The sequence below is a fragment of the Phoenix dactylifera genome, chromosome 5 (genome assembly GCF_051530095.1).
Source record: "Phoenix dactylifera cultivar Ajwa chromosome 5, Ajwa_hap1_PhDact_Kaust_v1.1, whole genome shotgun sequence".
In the NCBI taxonomy this organism is placed as follows: Eukaryota; Viridiplantae; Streptophyta; class Magnoliopsida; order Arecales; family Arecaceae; genus Phoenix; species Phoenix dactylifera.
In genome coordinates this window covers 31,400,921-31,422,124 of record NC_143194.1, presented here as the reverse complement: position 1 = coordinate 31,422,124, position 21,204 = coordinate 31,400,921, and the positions used below count along the sequence as shown (strand labels likewise).

The 21,204-nt window shown below is 39.3% G+C and overlaps 2 protein-coding genes, 1 long non-coding RNA gene and 1 pseudogene across 5 annotated transcripts; 2 read left to right on the top strand and 2 right to left on the bottom strand.

Moving 5' to 3' along the window:
- The first annotated feature begins 14 nt into the window (after nt 1-14).
- LOC148703558 (uncharacterized) lies at nt 15-4,453 on the top strand. Of its 2 annotated transcripts, none has more exons than XR_015987359.2 (3): nt 15-187; nt 335-428; nt 4,319-4,453. It is a non-coding gene; the product is annotated as an uncharacterized LOC148703558 (long non-coding RNA). The 2 variants fall into 2 exon arrangements; XR_015987358.1 differs by having other exon boundaries at nt 48-187; nt 341-428.
- Nucleotides 4,454-8,150: 3,697 nt separating this feature from the next.
- LOC103710896 (Pentatricopeptide repeat (PPR-like) superfamily protein) lies at nt 8,151-14,706 on the top strand. Of its 2 annotated transcripts, none has more exons than XM_008796821.5 (3): nt 8,151-8,523; nt 8,919-10,760; nt 13,962-14,706. In XM_008796821.5, exons 1-2 carry the CDS (start codon nt 8,409-8,411, stop codon nt 10,748-10,750), a joined length of 1,947 nt encoding a protein of 648 aa, XP_008795043.3. In that variant the 5' UTR covers nt 8,151-8,408; the 3' UTR covers nt 10,751-10,760; nt 13,962-14,706. The 2 variants fall into 2 exon arrangements, with proteins under 2 accessions (XP_008795043.3, XP_088578492.1); XM_088722366.2 differs by having other exon boundaries at nt 8,275-8,523; nt 8,657-10,760.
- Nucleotides 14,707-15,061: 355 nt separating this feature from the next.
- LOC103710930 (uncharacterized) lies at nt 15,062-16,310 on the bottom strand. Its single transcript, XM_008796860.6, is given in 7 exon segments — nt 15,062-15,208; nt 15,211-15,334; nt 15,336-15,478; nt 15,481-15,570; nt 15,573-15,681; nt 16,181-16,232; nt 16,234-16,310. Coding segments are annotated over 7 exon segments (651 nt in total). The 3' UTR covers nt 15,062-15,152.
- Nucleotides 16,311-18,644: 2,334 nt separating this feature from the next.
- Nucleotides 18,645-18,794, bottom strand: LOC148703557 (signal recognition particle RNA; annotated as a pseudogene).
- Between the last annotated feature and the right edge of the window lie 2,410 nt (nt 18,795-21,204).

Genomic DNA, 21,204 nt, shown 5'->3' with positions numbered 1-21,204 from the left:
GCCATACCCTCTTTGCTCTGCCGAAATTTTTTCCGTTGGGCCGCTCTAGGAAGAACCGCCATGGAGCGGGGAGCGGAGAGCGGCTGGCCATGGCTCAGTTCTTGAAGCCTGGCTCGGACGTGCCTCGGCGACGATATGGGAGGCGGAGCAGGCTCTTCGTCTCCACCCCTCCGTCCTGCTCCTCCAGGTACTCTCCTTTGCTTTCCGTTAATCCTTTCGATCGTTTCGTCTCTCAATCCCTTCTCTCCTCCTCGTGGCTTCTTTCCCCTTCCATCAAAAACCCTGAAAACCCTAATGCATGAGGATTCTTTACGTTCGGATGCCGGTGTACAAGCATCAGAGTTCCATTCTTTATCTAGTAGCAGAGGATCACACCACAACCATAATCGTCAGAGAGACGGAAGCGGAAAGATCACAAAGATCCGCAGGTTTGCATCTCAATCCTAGAGATCCCCTTCAAGAATTCGGTTCTTGAATTTTTCTTGAAACCTTTCTTGCAATAGAACAGGGTTTTTTTATTTTTATTTTTGCATTCAATGCTTTTCCTACGCTCTTCAAGAATTTGGCTTTTGTAGTTCTGTTGATATCTTTCGTCTAGTAGATCAGGGCCTTTCGGTTTCTTTTTGTGTTCAATACTTCCCGCTACCCTCTTTAAGAATTGAATTCGTGGAGTTGTCTTGAAATCGTTCTTGCAATGGAGTAGGCACCGACAATGGGGTTCTTGGAGCTATAGGTACTTCAATTTCTCTTCCTATTTAATGCTTCTGCTATTATCTTCAAGAATTGGGTTCTTGGAGTTACAAGCACTTCAATATATCTTTCTATCTGGTGCTGCTACTCTCTTCAAGAATTGGGTTCTTGGAGTCACTTGAAATCTTTCTTGCAGTAGACCTAGGTTATTTCAACTTCTTTTTGTTTTCCATGCTGCTGTTTGATGCCCGTATATGCAATGCTAGATAACTGATACTTTTTTAATATCTTTTTCATGATTCTTCCTTGAGATTCCTTGTGTTGTACTTGCTGGCTGATTTGCAGGGCATTATTTATGTAGTTAGTGGGAGTGGTTGCATGAACAATTAATATTTAACCCTAGAAAGACTTTTTATATTAACTGTCGAAGGGAATCAATATGAAATATTTAGCTTTTCATGCAATGTGAGTATTATACAGGGTGAAATAGTTGTTCTAGATGGCCGATATTGATGTATACTGATGCTAGAAGATAGAATTGTACCAACTGGAATTGAAAATTTTTCATGTCTTTGTTTCTTTTCTCTTTTTTGATTGAGATAGTTAATTTAATTCTTATCAGCTTTCCTAGTTGTGTTGTTGGTGTTTACTGTTTAAATACCTTACCTAAAATGTATTCTTAAGGGTTTCAATTGCCTGGAGGAGTCTTTCTAACACTTTAATTATTTTAAACAATGTTATTCATCCGCTAGTTTAATTTTTTTTTGCATTCAAGTGTAACAACAAGTGATACTATCATTTACTATATTGTGAATATAACTGATCTACTGGAACTTGCATTTCTTACTACACGAGCAAATGAAGCTTTGAGATATAGCTGTGATGTTTTCAGAGCAGGAAATTATAACTTGAAAGACTAATCCTGATGAACTTTATATGTACTTCTTTTTCCTCATTATCTTAAAAAGGCAGGCTGGGCTGAAATGAGTTGTAGCTTGCACCCAGCCTGAGCAATTGGCTGTTCATGTGATTATTGCTTCCAGAACTTCACTTAACTATGAGTGCCCAAGAGAAAAATGTCTTGGTTGCTGTGAGCGATATATTGCCGCAATTCTTCCTTGTTTCAAGTATTTGCGATTTTATTTTTTCAGTTGTCCAATGCTGTAACTATATGTTTATTGGATTGTTTGGTATTGATATATTGTTATTGAGGGTTAAAAGGCATGTTTTCTTTGTTCAAGTCGCTGCCTATGCTCTGTGGTAAACCTGCTGTGTTGCTTGTGCTGTTTGACATATGACTGACATTTATCATATGAAAACAGATGCTTAAAGTACCTGAGAGCTTCAAATCATTGTAGATTCCCTATTATGATTTTTTTTTAAAGTACCACAAGACTTGCATGGTACTCAATAAAGGCAGCAAGTTAAGGAGTGGGTTTTGCTCAAAGAATTGATGGATGATCCTCTCCTGATCAAGTATAGTGATCTGCTACAAATTTTAACATAGATGGTTTCCTATCTCATATATATTTAGGTGCTGAAGAAAGAAATGTACTATTCCGATTCACTCTTACTTACTTCTGTTAAACATACATAACATTCACTCTCCTCACCATGATATCCTCATCTGTTGTTAACTCATCTGGATGCATCTTTACTCAGTTTAGCTCCAGATTTTCCTGAGTTGTTGTAACTCCAGCTTTTCAAATACACTGTCTAATTCCATACATCACTATGTTGCTAGGTATCATATTCACCATTTTATTATTTTTTGGTTCTTGTCTTCTGTGCGTGTCTCTTTTTTTTATACCCTATCTGTCTGATTCATACAACTATTTGGCTCGTTCTACTGCACACAAAGTTTTCTTTCCCACAAATATCAAAAGCATATAGTGGTGACATAACATTTTGGGATTCTTCTATGTTGCTATTTTTCTTTCCCATATGAATTAAGTAATTGAAGAAGTTTACCATGCTAGCAGTCCATGCATTAATAATGTTGTACCTCTATCAATGTTTGTAGATCTTTTCCTTTACCAATATCTTATGATTTCACCTTTAAAGCATATTACCTTCTGTTTGGCACAATAGTTTGGGATACCAATATCTATTTATGTTGTCTTTGTACTAATGTCATAATGGTAGACACAGCTCATGAAAGATCTTTCCAAACAGACATGTTACTAGGTCTCTTGGAAAAGGTATACTTGTTAAACTATATCAATCAATTCTTGTTCAAGCAGGGTTTTCATAACCCTGTATATATTTTTACGTTGTTTATTTTTATGCATCGATTGCTATAGGTTGTTTATTAGCTTATATAAATTTTTAACTTAACACTTGTATTCCTTTGTAGCGCAGAGTTTATGTAAATCTCAATCACAAATCAAAAACAGTGGATATGAAACTTAAGAAAAGGTAAAAGAGCAGTCCTGTAGACTCCCACCACCTTTTGAGATCCTCCAAATCCTAATTGAGTTTCCCCTGTTCTCATGTCCATTACGATAAATTTGAACCACTACTAAGGTCTCCTCAGTTTTTTTATGCATGCTAATCAAGCACCTCTATTTAATATTCACTGTCCTTGTTTTTTGCAAGTCCATTGCTTTTCTCTAATGCACTAATTTTGATCCACTGCTTTATGATATTTTATAGTTTTTAAGGAAAGAAGTAAAATATGAGTATTTGCTACATATACATGTGCATATATTTGTCTGTCCTTTCCCCTTGTTTGAACAGTGACTCGACATCTCCTTGCTTCCATTTTAATTTGCATATGGATTTTCCCTTCATTGTGATTTAACCCACTCGTGTAATCTTCTCATGGTTATCTGACAGTGATTGGACTATAGAAACTATATGTGGTTTGGTATCAGAGCAGCAAGGTCCCTATGGTGTGATTAAATACTTAGGACATCTATATTAACATAATTAGTGAAGCCAATCATGCTTGGGAAACTTTGATGACATGAAGTAAGGTTGGTTCGCATGTAGAATATGATAGGCATTTTGTGATGTGGTGTCTCCGATAGCTGAAGTTGGATGATCTTGTCGGCTGTTTAATGAGATATGTATACTGTAGATGATTTGTGATTCAGATCAAAATAGATGATGACTCAATTAGACTGCATTAGCTGTACACGTTATAAGGAAATATAAATAGGAGGTTCTTCAAGACTTTTTCCGCTGTCCACTAAGTTACTTGGAGTTTAGCTTATCCATAATTGTTATTAATACTAACAATTTTGAATGGATAGCTTATGCCTCTATGATATATTGTGCTTAGACAATGAGTAATAGTGACACAGTAACTTCAGTGTTGGATTAGTCTCGCAGCAGGAAATGGCACTACACTTTTTTTTTAAAGGCCAGTTGTGTATGGAATTACATTCATGTATCTCTTCCCATCCTTGCCAAACTTTGATTTAACAAAGGCAAATGGTCCCTTTTTTCCTGTAAGGTCAAGGCTATCTGACTATTCCTATCCTTTTTCAGGGAATTTGGATTATCAGGAATTTGTAGATCCATTCAATTTTCTAAATTTGTAGGATAAAATTGATCAACATGGCTTTGTCAGCTGCAAGGAAGGCGATAAGAAAGCCTTATTTGTATTTCATTTGTTTTTCAGGTGAAATGCTGCAAACAAACCAATAGACTCAGGAATAATCAAAAGAGGCATTAACAAGGACTCAGGAAGCATTCTTTAAGACATGGTTCATGATAGGAGATCATTAGTGGCAAGATTCATCAACTGAGCTAAAATATGTGTCTGGGCTTGATGGCAATTGTTATGGTAATATTTATGCATCACCATCTCCAATAGCTTGATATTGCAGCTTTGAGTTTTGATTCTTTTGGTGCTATTTTGCACCACAATTAAGCAGGTAAAGTGTTGCTTTGAGTTCTGTCAGTATTTTCTATTTTCGAGATGTTGGAAAAGCTATTAAAAAAACCACCACATTTTCTTCCATAGAAGATGTTATTTAATTTCCTTTTCAAGCCATGTGCGCTTAAAACTTTGGATTTCCTTACCTCTTGCTTTAATGACCAGACAGCTTGCGACACTGTTTTTGTAATGCAGGATTCAATTTTTGTATTAATTCATATCTAAAATTAATTTATTATTTTCTAAGCTAACAATGTCGCTCAACTTTTCCATTAAGGGATTTTTTTTTGAAAAAAAAAAAGCATAACTTATAAACAATTTCATAACCTATATGAGTCAGTGATTTATTATTGTACTCTGAGTCAGTCATTTATTGGAATCCCAAGTAATCATACTCTGGTTATTTGCCACAAATTATCTAGTTGTTGCTCACCTGCTATGCTGGTAGCAGTTGTAATTCTCCTTATAAAATGGATAATCCATGCTGGGATCTTTCTTTTCTAACACTATTGTTTTGGAAAGAGTTATGATGCATATGATTGTCGCCATTTTCTTGTTAGATTTCTGAGTATGTTGAACCTGGTGGTGGAAAGGCAAAGGGGCAGGGAGGCTTGGAAGAAGGGTATGACCAGGGAAGCGTTTTAGAACTTTAGGCATATGCCTCTTGCCCTTTCAAGTGGTGGCTGTTTAATTTCTCTTACTAGTTTTAGATAATATAGTTATGTAGCATGTATATATGTGGCTTAGAGATGAATTCCATTTATTAAACCAGAACTCTTCATCTTGCATCTTTATCTAAATTCTTTTCAAGGGGGGTTGCTTCCTGAGTGAATGGTCATATTCAGTATGTACTGTGGGTCAATGCCATAAAGGTGACTGGGCTACTGTGATCAGCTAAATTCGAAGGTGTACTGGTGACGTGGGGGACAGCACCCCCTACTTTAGGACATCTGGGGCATGACTACTATCTTCAAGACAAAGTATGTCTATAGAAAGACTAATGGATCAGTAGATTTGGTGGCTATCTTTATGGCAAATCACTTCGGGGGGATTTTTAGACTCGTGTGGAGGAGCTGCCTAAAGCGTTCTATGGCTTATTATATTTTGATTTTTTTATATATATTCATACTAGGTTGGGACAAGCCATCTAGCGTAGCAAAAGAAAAAAAAAATCTAACTGCTCTCTTAAATCAGTTTATTTCACGGAGATATATAATAAATTAATAATATATGTGAAGTGATCTGATGGGTGGGATTTAGGTTTTGGTTCCATAAGTCGGGTCAAGTCCCAGTGCCATGATTAGTTGTAGGGCTTTGGATCGAATGAGTCAAAGTGTATCTATTCATGATCAGGTGCGGTTCCAGATTTGGGTTGCGTGAAAAAATAATTTAGAAAACTAAATTATCAAACTCTGAAAAGGTTATCTACCTTTCCAAACTCAGCCTTATTACGGGCGTATACCATATATTTATTTTTTATATATGCTAAAGCACCATTGAAGTAACGCATGATCTGAATCCTCAATCTTTATAATAGTGATCCGTCGTCCGCTTCACTACTTTCACGTCCTAGTGCACTCCTTTGGCCAAGAGATGATGTGATGGATCAAGAGATAACCCCCACTCAAAATTCCAAAAATAAAAGAAAAAAAATGATAGAGCTATATTTGCAGACTCTAAATTTTGATGTATCACCAATAATAGGGACCAACTTGGAACTGTCTTGTAGGGCTGAAATCAGATGAAGTACTGATCAGATACTTGCATATTCATATTCATATTTATTTTATTTGATGAATATGGATACGAATGTTAGACGGATACAAAAATTTATATCCATATTGAATACCAAAAATATAAATATAAATATAGATAGAAATCAAATAATTAAATTTTATAGCGACAGAATCAAAGATATTACTAAGTGAATGATAAATTAAGTTAATAGCATGCTAATGTGATCATTTATTTTTTAACAAAAAATTCATGAATGTCATACAAAATTAAATAGAGTTACAAATAGAATTGGATATTCAAATACAGTTCAGATAATTATCTATCTATATTCATATCCTCTCTTTTTTTTTTGATAGATATGGATGTTAGTTGGATGCTCAAATTTTTATGCATATTCGGATAAATTTGGATTAAAAATGGATCCGGATGGATATGAACTGATCCACTTTTTGGGTAATAAAAGAGAGGCAAAAAAAATCTTTCTTAACAAATTTACTTCCATTTCAGATGTGATAAACCATTGTTCATACATATTTGTTGATCGGCTAACCTTCCATCGCTAGAGCTGCCAACTGTTTTCAGTACTTTATAAGCTTGCTAGGTGCCATTGATGTTGTGAGCTTCTTACTGGTGGAATAAATTTTGGATGTACGACCCTCTTCCTTTTATTAAAAAAAAAATGATAATTTATGAACGCCGGTTCTTTATTTCTTTAAATTGTATGGATCCATCAAGCAGCAATTCTCAGTTGATGAAATCACGGCCATCTATTGAATACATCTCAATATCTAATTAATAATAAAATCATAACCATAATTAAATGCGGCAGAATTTTAGTCAAAAATATTTTTTTTTTTTTTTTTTTTTTGCAACGGCGGCTCACACGCTGCGGGTGTGAATGCAGCCAACGAAATTAGAAAATAAAACACTACATAATGGCCCTGGAGCAGCTCCACTCCCAACCCAAACAAAACCACCGAAGTGGTGGGCCGCATAAGAGGCCACCCTGTTGACCTCCCTAAACACGTGTGAAGCCTGGAGGGAGTCATACTCCTCCATCAACCTGTGAATCTCAAGGATTAGCGGTCAATCCTCAGCAGTGAGTCCTCGTCCCCGGATCTACTCAACCACTGTGGCCGAATCGCCCTCAAGAATAATACGGTCCACACCCAATATCCGCTTCGCATAGAAAATGCCCTTTCAGGCTGCTCTGAGCTCGGCATACACCCCTGACGAGTCAAAAGTATGCGAGCCTCCTGCCGCAACTAATCTGGTGTCATGATCTCGGATAACGAACCCCATGCCATTGCATTTCTCCTCATCATCCACACTGCCGTCAAAGTTCACTTTGAGAAACCAAGGGATGGGGGCACCCAGGAGACGAGTACTGTTCTGGACGCTGTGTGAGCAGAATGGGGGCTTTAGATGTCCCTAGCCAACTCAGGTGATATCTCTGCAGCGCTGGTGATCTCAGCCGCTTGCATAAGGACTCTAGCCGCTATCATCCTCGGGTGAGGGCTGACTCCCTCGAAGACTCGGGCATTCCTATCCAGCCAACACTAGCAGGCTAGATAGGCAGCACATGTCCCCCTCTCTCAATCAAACATAGATCTCTGTGCCGAGTCCTTTAGGAATTGTAGAAACTCTTCGATAGATAACCACCTCTGCCACTGATCTGGCTGGCCCGAATCATAGCATCATATCTGTCTGGCCCGTAGGCAATCTATGAGGGCGTAGAAAATGGTCTCCTCCATCTCCGGACAAGTCACACAGCCCACGGGCCTAGCACAGCTCTTTTTCAATAAATACTACTTCCTTCAATAAATCTTCTTTTTCTGATCGGATCACAGCCTTCCATCAAAATCCTCTGCTTTTCGGCAGCCACGCTGACACCGAACCCATGGTACAAAATACAGTACGCAAAGGCTGAACATGCACTCCTCTCCAGGCTAAAATTCACCGCGACCAAACCGTCCAAGTCTCGTGCGAATCACGGCTTGCAGCCGTGCGGTGGCTTCGGGGCTCGAGACAACGACGCTCTCGACAATCAGCTCTGCTTCCTCGCCAGTGGAGTTGGGTTGAAATCCCATCTCGCATGAATAGTTGGCGTTTGGGAAGAGAAATGCGGCCCTCCAGAAGGGCCGCTGCTCTCCTTCCGAAGCGGGGCGTATCTTCCTCACCGCAGCTCAGCAGGAGATTAAAGCAAACAGGTGAGAGGCATAGTATACTCCCCTCCGAAAAAATCATGGCTTTACGATAACTCCTTTTTACAACAAAAAATAAGGTTTTAATTTCTGGGCTTTGCTGCACTGAAGCTATCTTGTTATACTGCAAAAAATTCAGACCAGGTGGTAGACCGATGAGAAAAAAAATTCTCCAGAGTGTTTGTTCATGGGAAAGCTAAATAGGATGCAGTCGAAATTCGAGAACAGAATACTTGTTATGATATCCTTTATCGTTATCTTTAAAACTAAAACTTACCAAGCACAATTTCATATATGGATTGCTTTGCTTTAGTTTGTTCCTTAACGTCTCGTTAATACTTTCAACTTTTACTAATATTTTGATGGATATTTGATTAATTAAACACTATGGAACTGTGTAGAAAATGAAATAGTTCAGATGTTCAGACTTCCAAGTCTCAGAGATGACAGCGCAGCCTCACGAGCAACACCAAGGTACGAGCGGTCCGTTCGTGCACTCGACGAGAGGTTCGTGAGAATACTGAAGATTTTTAAGTGGGGATCGGATGCTGAGAAGGCCTTGGAGGTGCTGAGGTTGAAGGTTGATCACCGATTGGTTCGCGAAGTAATGAAAACAGATGTTGAGATTGGGGTGAAGATGCAGTTCTTCAGATGGGCCGCAAAAAGGAGGAATTTTGAGCATGATTCCACCACGTATATGGCCTTGATACATTGTTTGGATGGAGCCGGACTGGTAGGCGAGATGTGGAAAAATATCCAAGACATGGTTAAAAGCAGTTGTATCATTACCCCTACCGAATTATCTGAGATTATTAAGATCTTGGGGAGGGCAAAGATGGTGAACAAGGCATGCTTGATTTTTTATCAGATAAAGGCTCGGAAATGCAGGCCAACTGCACATGCTTACAATAGCATGATCATCATGCTGATGCAGGAGGGCCATTACGAAAAGGTGCATGAGCTCTACAATGAAATGTGCAATGAAGGTAATTGCTTTCCCGACACCGTTACTTACAATGCTCTTATTGCCACTTTCTGCAAGCTGGGTCGTGAGGACTCCGCTATTAGGCTATTTGAGGAGATGAAAGAGAACGGATTGCAACCCACAGCAAAGATTTATACCACTTTGATGGGCATGTTTTTTAAGTCAGCAAATATTGAGAGGGCTCTGAGTTTGTTCCGTGAAATGAGAGATCAATGTTGTTCCCCAAATGTCTTTACTTATACTGAGTTGATAAAAGGTCTTGGTAAGGCTGGGAGAGTAGAAGAGGCATATGACTTCTTTCTTGAAATGCGGCGGGAGGGCTGTAAGCCAGACACAATCCTCATGAATAATTTGATGAACATTTTGAGCAAGGCTGGGCGTCTGGATGATGTCATTAAGCTTTTCGAGGAGATGGAATCTTTGCAATGTGTGCCAAATGTGGTTACATATAATACCATCATCAAAGCACTTTTTGAATCAAAATCTCGTGCAACAGAGGTTGCTTCCTGGTTCGAAAAACTAAAGGAAAAAGAAATTGCTCCTAGTGCCTTCACCTATTCCATTCTCATTGATGGATTCTGCAAAAGCAATAGAGTGGAAAAAGCCATGTTGCTTCTTGAGGAGATGGATGAGAAGGGTTTCCCCCCCTGTCCAGCAGCCTATTGTAGCCTAATTGATGCTCTTGGAAAAGCAAAACGGTATGAAGCTGCCAATGAGCTATTTCAGGAATTAAAAGAAAACTGTGGTTCTTCCACTTCTCGAGTATATGCTGTGATGATAAAGCATTTTGGTAAATGTGGGCGTCTTAATGATGCAATAGATCTTTTTGATGAAATGAAGAAATTGGGATGCACTCCTGATGTCTATGCCTACAATGCCCTCATGTCTGGAATGGTAAGGATTGGCATGATAGACGAAGCTCAAACCTTGCTCCGAACAATGCAAGAACAAGGTTGTGTTCCAGATATAAATTCTCTCAACATCATTTTGAATGGACTGGGAAAAACAGGTGGCCCACACCGAGCAATGGAGATGCTTTCGAACATGAAGAAATCTAACATTAAACCAGATGCTGTCTCATACAACACAATTCTTGGTGTTCTAAGCCATGCTGGTATGTTTGAGGAGGCAGCTAAATTGATGAAAGAGATGAAGTCAAAGGGATTTGAATATGATCTCATTACATACTCGTCAATACTTGAAGCCATTGGAAAAATTGATGATGAACACATGGACTCAGTTCATTAAAGACAATATGGTAAGATTCTTCTTCACTAGACTTTGTTTTTATAAATATATAGCTAATTCTACCATGTTATGTCGGTTTGCTTCATTGTGGTTTCATTTAAATTCATACTGAACCTTTATTCGAAAGTTGCATTATCTGATTAGATATGTGAAAAGTTGTTGGACTCTTATTACAATGGAGATTTGACATGCAATCTCATAGATATATCCTATTTCCCCTTGACAATTTGTTGCCCATATATACAGTAACAATCCAAGATGTCACCCAAAAAGACTGTCCAAGAAGGTGTTATTTGGGTTCCTTGGCCTTGTATAAGCATCTAAGACCTCCCCAACACACAATCAATATGGACTAAACACATGCTTGCACGAATCCTCATGTACCCTCCCTGTTTAAGCCCTAGCATCATTGCTAAATTAAGGGTAAACATTATTACATCTCATAAACATTTTGCGAACTACAATCGGGTTGTGGTCAGCCCAAAAACAACCGATGCTACAACATCCCTTAGTCACACATGGGCCATTGGTCAAGTTTGCTCTGATACCTTTTGTAGCGACTCAGGAACTCACCCAAAAAAGCTAGCTGAAAAAGTGTTATTTAGGTCCCTTGGTCTTGTATAAGATCCCAAGGCCTCCCTAGCATACAACCAATTTGGGACTAAATGCATGCCTGCATCTATCCTCCCATATACTTTTTGGGTTTTAATGTAATTGCCAAACATAGTAAAAATAGATGCAAGTTTCATGAAGTAATTGATGAATTATGTGTTTTATATTTTCATGAGGTCAAAAGTCACAAACAATTAAGAAGCAATCATATGCAATCTAGATAATTAGCAATCTTCCCCCAAAACCAAGAAAGAAAAAGAAGATAAATTATAAAAACATCATAATCAATGCAAAAACATTCGTTCTAGAGAAGCTTCGGATTATGGAAGGGATTGTTCGACCATTATTGAAGAGCTTCCAAGTTTCACCAATCAGACTTATCTCAGCCAGGTGGCACCCTTTCCTCAGAGAGGTCCAGAATTTGACTTGGGATGGTGCTACTCCCATTGAGTTTCCAAAATAGAGAAAGACTGAAAGAAAGAAATAAAAGAGGGACAAATCTTTTGGGTTCCCCATAAAATACTAAACCCACCCCCTCTCTTCCCCTCTCTTCTTGGCTGATAGTTTCAAGTTGATATCTTGATTAGTTAAATATCAGACTTACTGAAAAATTAAATATTTATAATTATATTTGTTTGCATAAATATAAGGCACTCCCTGAAGTAGATGGCATAGGCACTGAAGAATTTTTCAATAATGTCTGATTTGGTGTTTTATGCCAGAAAATATTAAAAGTATTTATGAGGGAAGATAGAGAGTGATTAGGATCTTCCAAAAGGACCAACATGGATCATATATCAGTGAGTACATGTGTTGATAGGCAGGGGCCTAAGGGGAGAGATTAGCAACAATATAAGCATTTTTTCGAAAAAAAGGATAAGAGGTGTTTGAACTTCGAATAGTCTGGAAAATTTGTAAATATTTTCTTTTGGCAACACTATATTATGGCATCATGGTCGATCATATTGCCAGCCCTATGCTGTACAAAGTTATTTTGCTATTAGAATGAAACTTGGAAAGTGAAGTACTAAATTCTCAGGAACATCACAGATAGTGTAAGAAATGTTGGGAATGCTTTTCTCAACTAGGGACCGGTTACCCAACATAAACATCATTTTTTCTTTTGGTAGGAAACATAAACATCTTAATAGACCAGACCATGACAGTTTACAAATTTGACATATGAAGAGGAAGGGCACTGATCAAATGGCTGTTCTTGTCTGAACAACTAAGCTTTTCTTGTACTCTGTCCCAGAACTCAAGAATTGATAGGTCAACTAGAATGTCAGATTTGGTTACATGTCATTAGTGATAATGTTGCATCTATATACAATCTCAAGAAGGTGTGCCTATATTTTGAGCCTTGATAAATCAATAATATTATATCACTATCTTTATACATAAATGTGTTCTTTGAAAGCTTCAATTTGCTGTACAAGCATAGCAAATTAGACTGCCCACTCTACAACTTAAAATGGATGGAAAAACATGGAGATGAGGAGAGCAATTCAAAGAATATAGAAGAAACCCCAAACTCATGTCCCTAAATATCTAAAAAATATAAATAGGCTCCTCTGAGATCTTAACCCAAGACATTAACTTTTTCTGTTGAAAGTTTATTATTGTATAACATGAGAAGAGTTGCTACAAGAGCATGGATAAAATCTAAACCAGGATATACTTTACCAGATTTCCTTTGGGTTTTATATCCATGACAGTAGGTGGACTGTAAATTTTGTCCTGTCATTATTAACCAGATTTTTTTCCTCTTTCTTTTGATGGTTAAACGATCTGATGTTGCTATTATTATATAGCATGTCATCCTTTAGTGGTTCATGTGTTCATAGCATGGTTTGGGCCGGTTCAGCACATACCGTACCGGAATCGGCGCCAACTGGTATGGTTCAATCGTGAAAAACGGTTCCGGCCTACCATCGCCAACCGGTACGGTTTTGTCATGAAAAACGGTTTTCGCAGTGTACCGGTACGAACCGGACTGGTTTGCATTGGCCCGCGCGGGGTAGCGCGCGCGCTTAACTCTATCCATACCGGTTCATACTAGTCCGAATCGGAACCGTATCGGTCCGGTAGGCAACCGGTATGCCTACCGGTACCGTTACGGCGTACCTTGATTTATAGTTATATATCATAGCCAACTGCAGTCAAGAAGCCTTATCCCATCTATCTGGAGCCTGAGCCTTCTTTATGTTTTTAGTAGCTTACTCATTCCCGTTAAGAGCTTTGTTGTCTGTTACCCCTAGTATTTGCAAAATTTTTCTCACAGCTTTCGTCTTTTTAGACCCTCTAGACAGAAACAGTTGCTCTCCTTACTGGTTTTGCGTATTACTTTACTCATGCCAATACCATCTTAGTTAATTCTCCCCTTTACATAATCAAAAAAAGTGGTTATTACTATTGTACTTTCTACCCCTGTTTTTCTTCCGTTCTTTACATGCTCAGGTTTGCTTACTGTACATTTGCTTTCTTTACTTGAGCACCACAAACTTGTCTCTTGACAATCATGCTTTTGTCATCACTTAGCTATCAGTTAATTTCTTGTGACTTCATCACTTGTCTAAAGAAATGGACACCTTTACAGGAAAAATTGTGAAACACATACATAAGCATGTTCAACAAAGTGTTGCCCTCAAAAAAGGGTGCACTTGGTGTTCAATTTCTGATATGGCTGGGATTCTGAAGTATGATCGCTGGAGACAGGTTTGCTCAATATTCATATTCAACTGCGTCCCAATATAAAGCTGCGCTGTTTAGATTAAACATTGCAATTAGAATACCATTGGACCAAACAGCATGCAAGGTAGTCCTCCTGAGGCCCTCCTCATAATTTGGATTTTTCTGAAGCGAAAGGTGAAGCTTCACTCGAAGTTTTAAGATGTTCCATGGGCAAGTATAATTAAAACTTAATGATGCCATATTCTTGCCTCTCTTAGCCAAGATTGGATTCAGATTCTACTGCATGCAAAACCTGAAACTAGGAAGCCAGAGTATTGAGTCATGGATGCTTGGACCAAATCCTATAAGATCGCATCATCGAACATGCCCTCAAAGAATCCAAGGTGGAGTCCTTGCATCTGCAAACCTTCATACGATGTATAAACCAGAGTCATTGATGTGAGACTCGAAATTCTCACAGCCAGGAGGTTAGGAGCAGCGTAATTATGGAAGCGTTCAAACCAAGAGGGCCATTGTTGAGTTTGAAAGCCTTGCCCTACCCTCCGGGTGTTGGGTCATTTCATTATTTCTCTTCATGTTGCTCATGCTGTACATTTACTCTCTGATCGATACTTTCATAAAGAATATAAGTTCCTTTTATAAATACAAAATCAGCATAATACTCCTGAAGAAGCATGTGGGGCACAGAGCACCAGGTGAATGGTGATCTCTGGCTAGATCTTTTGGAAGTGGCTTGTGCTGTAATGCACCATATACTGGAACATAATGTGTTGTGCAGCTGGTGTGGTATTGTCTTCTTATAGACATTAGGTGACATTGGCTGCTTCCTCTTTTTTTTTCCGAGTTGGTTGTCATATTATAGGATAGAGAACATGCTTCTTCGAGTCCAAAACATGTGAAACCACATATAGTTTAGACAATGCAACGTTTTTTTACTTGTAAACTGCTTAAGCATTGTCAATTGGAGAAGTGCCACTTCATGTGAGTTACATGCCAATTTGCATATTTTGTGATATTTGGCTCCAATTAAATTGATCAACAGAACAGCAGAGCTGATCTAAAAAGAACTACCATTCTAAACTGCCAGGAAATATCATCACTGTGGAAGTAGCCTGAGTCCTGCTTCCAAGTCATTCATAGAAATTGTAACCTATCAGCATCCGTGCAATCAAAATCAAGATGAAGATCCAAATTATCTCGAGCATTCATTCAGTGGATCTATTAAAACCCATTCATCTCTTTCCTCTGTTTCTCTGTGGTCTCTCTGTTGATTAATTCTGCCAAAAGCCTCCACGGTACGAGATGGGTGCAGCTTGAATCCATACGATACACTACTTATGATCTTGATTATTCATTATTAATAATGTAAAATTTAGGCGAGTTCGGTTGGACTGAAGTTATTGAAGTGAAAGACTCCTACTGAAACCATCATTTTATGTCGATAACATGCTTCATCGGCTCACAATATCCAGTGAATATAACAACTACCTTCCCACTGTCCATTACTGACATAATTCTTTTAAGGCCTCTAAACTTTAGTCCTTGTCATCTGCTTTCTGCATTGGTATCAACCTGTAAAGAAATGCTTCATCTACAAAAAGAATTCCTCCCTCTGCTTCTTGTATCTGTAAAAGAGTTTAATATAAGATTAGGATATTGAATGCACCATTAAGGTTAACGCAAATCAAAGGTATCTCGCCCAGCTCAGAAGATACCAAAACTCCATGAAGGTATCTGATATATCCAAAAAGAATGACCTTTGAAGTTTTGTGGTCGGCAGAAGCCAAATTACAATGTTTCACAATGTATTAGAAAGTCCATTTGATTAAAGCAGTAATTGGTAATGGGTGAGAGAAGGGGATGGAAAGAAAAGAAATATTAAGAACAGGGATAGTTATGTGGCACCTTTGAGGATTCGTAGTGCTTATACAGAACTTATTAAGGCAGTACATAATTTGAGAATACCATCTGTATTATAACTAGAAAGCATCAATTTAACGATTTTCAAATATTTGATAGGCTCAATCAAATACTTGATAGGCTATTCAGATTGAGAGAATAGGAGAAGTCTTCTGATTCTTGTTTAATTCAGCACAAAATTAATATGTATCAGTAAGAGTGTACCTTTTGCCTTGTCTTTGGTCCAGTGTGCCCTACGAATTCTCCCATAAGATCTCCTTTGCACTTCAGTTATTATTTCAGGAGGCAAACTGCCCACCATATGAAGGAGTTTGCCCAGGACTCGAGCAACCATGGTTTTACCTATCAATCATGAAGGCAGTCCAAAATTCATTAATCGAAACAAAGACACCAGTTAAATGAAAGATACATCTGGCAATAAAACCAAGATTTGCGTTTGTTGACCCAAGACAATATAATACTTTACTCATGTATCAGTACATGCAAGTTGGACTGATATAGTCAATTCAATCAAAATGTTAAAAGTTTTTATATGTTCTTTACAAAAGAGAAACTTCTTGGCATTCTTTTACTGACTTAAATATCTTGCAATGTGCTTCGAATGCTTGACGCATAATGTCAAAATTTTGATTTGCCATCGAGCAGTAAAATCAATAACAGAAAGAACCTCATGCAAGCTACAAAGCAAGTTTCCTGACATTAACCTAGAATAAATCCAAACATAAAAGCCTAATCATGCAAGACATCTAGTACCTGTTCCAGGGTTACCCAGAAAAGCCATATGGGGAGGCCTTCTAGCAGCGATACATACTTAAGCCCATGGCTCTTTGCTTTTCATCAAAAGAATTCCCTAGGCCTGCCTCTGCAAATGCATCTTGAGTTCATTCAATCCCACGATGATTGATATAGCTGCTTCCAAATCTGCCATCTTGGCTTTTGCCTTACAGCATTGACTCAAGGGCTTTGCACTTTCTTTGCTCTTCTATGTGCCAATTAAGAAGTTTCCACGAGGGGTCATGCCCTCCTGTGGTGTAACAACATATAGGTAGCTTAATTTCTTTTTCCTTTTCCCCAGAATTCACAAGAAAAAAAAAAAAAAAAAGTAGGGTTCAACTTGAAAGTTCATAATATATATTATATTTGACATTGTAGTTAGCATTAAACTTGTTACAACCCAAGACCTCGCCCAAAAAGACTAGTCGGAAGGTATTTTTGGATTCTTTAGTCCTGTATAAATACCCAAGATCTTCTTGATGAATAACCAATATAGGACTAAATATACGCATGCACGAGTCCTCATATACTCCTCTCGTTCAAGCCCGTTCAAGTCCTTATTAGGGTAAGAGTTTAAATCCATTCAAATCTAATAACAAGCATCACGATCAGCACGTGGTCAGACTCTATGAACTCGTGCTGCAGCGTTCCGTTGTCCATGTAGACTATAGGCCGAGTTCACTCTGATATCATTCGTCACAACCTACGACCTCACCCAAGAAAGCTAGTCGGAAGGTATTTTTTTAGGTTCCTTAATCCTGTATAAGTATCCAAAATCTTCTCAGTGAATAATTGTTGTAGAACTAAACACACGCTCGCACGGATCTTCTCAAAACTCTAGCAAGGTGATGCAATCTTCTGCTCGAAGTGCATGCCAATCAACTAAATGTAGTGGCGTCATCCCATCCTGCAGCAAATAAAAAATAAAGAGTTGCATGAAATCCAAAATCCAACAGCACATCAAAGCATATTACGGATCACATAATCCACGAAATGAAAGGGATGAATGTTTTAAGATCTCTAATTTAGCAGCAAAACAAACGCAGATCAGAGATAATGCTTACATTGGCTTTGGCCTCCAGAAAAGCACCATGAGCAAGAAGAAGACGTGACTGCAGCCGTTTATTTTTCCCTGCCATGTGCAAAGGTGTTTCACCATACTGCAAAATAATTTATACCCATGTATCTATAGATCAAAAGATCATAAATTCTATGGTAGAGTTAATTCAAATGAGTGAATACTGATTGCAATTTCAAAATATCGTTGCTTTTAAGTTACCAGGTTCTTTGCCTCCAGCTCAACCTTCTCCGGACCCTGCCACCCAAGCAGGAACTTTACGATACAAGTGTTATTATACCCAGCAGCCATATGAAGTGGTGTTTGTGACAGCTACAATCAAGTAAAGAGGGCAACGAACATCAAGCTTTCAAACCAACTCCATTGCTTGAAAAATCGAATCTTGGCTGCAGTTCACTATATGAGCAGGCTGAATATATCAAGCGACAATAGGGCATAAAGCGAAAAAGACTGATGCTTTCTGATTAAGAACGTCATGCATGCGTAGGTTTCGAAACAAGATGACACGGATCTAAGAGATACACGCAATGATTTGAAGAATAATTCAGTATTAAAAGAATATGAACTTAAGAATTTGTTCAGATAAATTCTACATCGAAGTTAAGGATTTTACATTGTTCGAAGATCTTGAAAATCCAATTTATCACCGAAATTTGGAGGTTGCAATTCTGCTCCCTTTCCAGGTATATGAAGCCTAATTCCATTTTTCTCGAGGGGCTTCGAAATAAGGGCACGGAGAAAAGACAAAAAAACTAGAAAAAAAAAGTGGTTGTCCGCAATTGTCAGCCTGCGAGCCATAGAGGGAAAATGGGGCAGTGGCCCGTTGTCCTTTCACCGTTGAGAGCAAGAGGTGTTCGCTGCTCTGTGAAACCAGCCTAGCGCAGTTCCCTCCGCTTCAGGAGATGCGCGACCCAAGCTTTAGCTCAAGGCGCACATCTCGCTACTCAACTTGAAACGGGCGAGCCAAGGGGGGTTCTATATACACCCCCCCCCCCCCCCCCCCCTAATTGCTAAGGACACCCCCCAAAAACCAAAAAAAAAATACCCAAACTAACCTTTAGTGTAATTACCATATTGCCCTTGAAATTTTCTCAAAGAAAAAAAAAACACCCCTCAAACCCCCCTTAAACCTCTCGATCCATTTACATCGTTTAGGCGATCTTTGAAGGAGATTTAAGCCCCATTCGAAGCATGGACAAGCAACTAGTGATTTGGGACGAAGAATCGGCCGCAAAGGTACGTGTTCCACCTTGTTTCGAAATTTTTTTTTTTTCACGGTTCGTGCTCCGTTCGGCACTGGATCGCCGAACAAAAGGCTTCTGTTCGGCTGAACGGTGCCGAACAGAAGCCTTCTGTTCGGCAACCCTCAACCGAACAGAAGCCTTCTGTTCGGCTGCACAGTGCCGAACAGAAGGCTTCTGTCCGGCACTGTGCAGCCGAACAGAAGCCTTCTGTTCGGCACTGTGCAGCCGAACAGAAGGCTTCTGGTGCCAAATCGCGTGCCGTGCTGAATTTTGTGCCGAACAGATCCTCTGATTCATTAATTCTTGGTGATAAATTATGGGCGATCTCCCCGAAGCCGATGATGGGGATCCCAAATAACCTGCAAAACAAAAGGTCCATTTCAGTTTTATACTATATCGCATATTAAAAGTACTGACAAACACAAGCAAATGGTAATATGATACGTACCTCATCGATGCTCAAAAGGTCCAATGACTCACGTAGAACCACTAAATGGTCCATCGTGGTACGGGATGGAGTACCGGGCATCCAGCGGTGCACGCGGGGACTGGCATCAGTATACTCAAGCGACGGGTGAGGACTGAGTGCTGGAAAATGCTCATAAATCCATGCCTGCAGAAGCGTCATATAACCACTGATCTGTCTCACTGATGACCTCGACGCAATCCCCAACTGCCGATACAAATATGCTAAGGCAGCTGTACCCCAGGCATATGTGCTCACCCTATCCAGATCCCGCAGTAAACACAGATACGCTATAGGCACCCTGGTCCCACTCTTATCAGCAAAGAGTGTGCAGCCTAACAAAAATAACAAATAGGCTCGTGCTGCACACTCTATCCTCTGCTGGCTGTCTCTATCAGATACAGAGTGAAACTGAGTCCTCAGCCACTCCATCCTCACAGATTGACCGCGCGATGACAGTACCTCCTGACGCGCGTCTCCAGCTGACACCCCCAACAACTCCACAAGTAGCTCCTCAGCATCCCGATCACTCATCCTCTCAGGAGAAACTGCTACTGAGGCACCTGCGACAGGAATCCCTAAAATGGCGGATACATCATCCAACGTGATAGTGATCTCGCCAAATGGTATATGGAAGGTGTTCGTCTCGGGCTGCCATCTCTCTACGAAGCCCGAAATCAGAATCTTATCGGTGAATCGATAAGAGCACTGTACTAACTCTATGAGGCCCGACTGCCTCAATAGTGCTTTGAACCTGGTATTTGGTTGGTTTGAAGACCATCACTTCTATTCACCAACCTTGGCAGTATGGTTCATGCACTTTAGTGGAGCCCGTTCCTGTAATATAAATGTATAATTACTACTACTTTATAAAACATCAATAAACAAAATATAATGCTATAACAAATAAACAATACCTGTTGCCTCCAGATGGAAGCTGCTATATGCGTCCTGAAACTGATCAGGACGGACTCATCCTTTGGACCTCCTGGACATGGTCCAACGGACTCATCGTCTTCGCCCCTAGCGGGCATATCATCATGCTCTGACTCAGGAGAGGGCGATGGCATATGAGCAGGCTCGGGAGAAGCAATCCTAGCACGACGTCTCCTAGCTGACGCCGTAGGTCTAACTCTGGAGGGACCGGGATCCATGTCTGAAAATATAGAAATTCAATGTTAGGCTATATCAAAGAAAATAATTCAATTGCATACATAAATGATAAATGATAAAACAAGCCAAAAAAGAAACAAGTTACTTCTTGGAATCTACATGATTGGGTTTTGTGATAAATAATTCAATGTTACTTCAATTGCATACATAAATGATAATTCAAAAGTATACGACTCGTAAACTCAAGACATAACTCAATAATAGACTTTACCTAAAACTATGCCGCAGTTCTTAGTTTTTGTTTTTAGTTTTTGTTCGTTAACTAATGTTGTGGTTTTATTATTTGATAGAGCATTTGATATGAGATAATCATTCCAAAATCAAGAATGATATCGACAAAAATGACCCAATTGCAGCGGGTCGGCCCCAGTCGGCCCCATGGGGCCGAACCGAAGGCGAACGATTTGGGGAGGCGGGGGGGAGCTACCTCAAGGTGGTCGTGGAGGCGCCGACGAGGTGCTCGTTGCTCGGGAGATGGTTCCGGAAAAAGCCG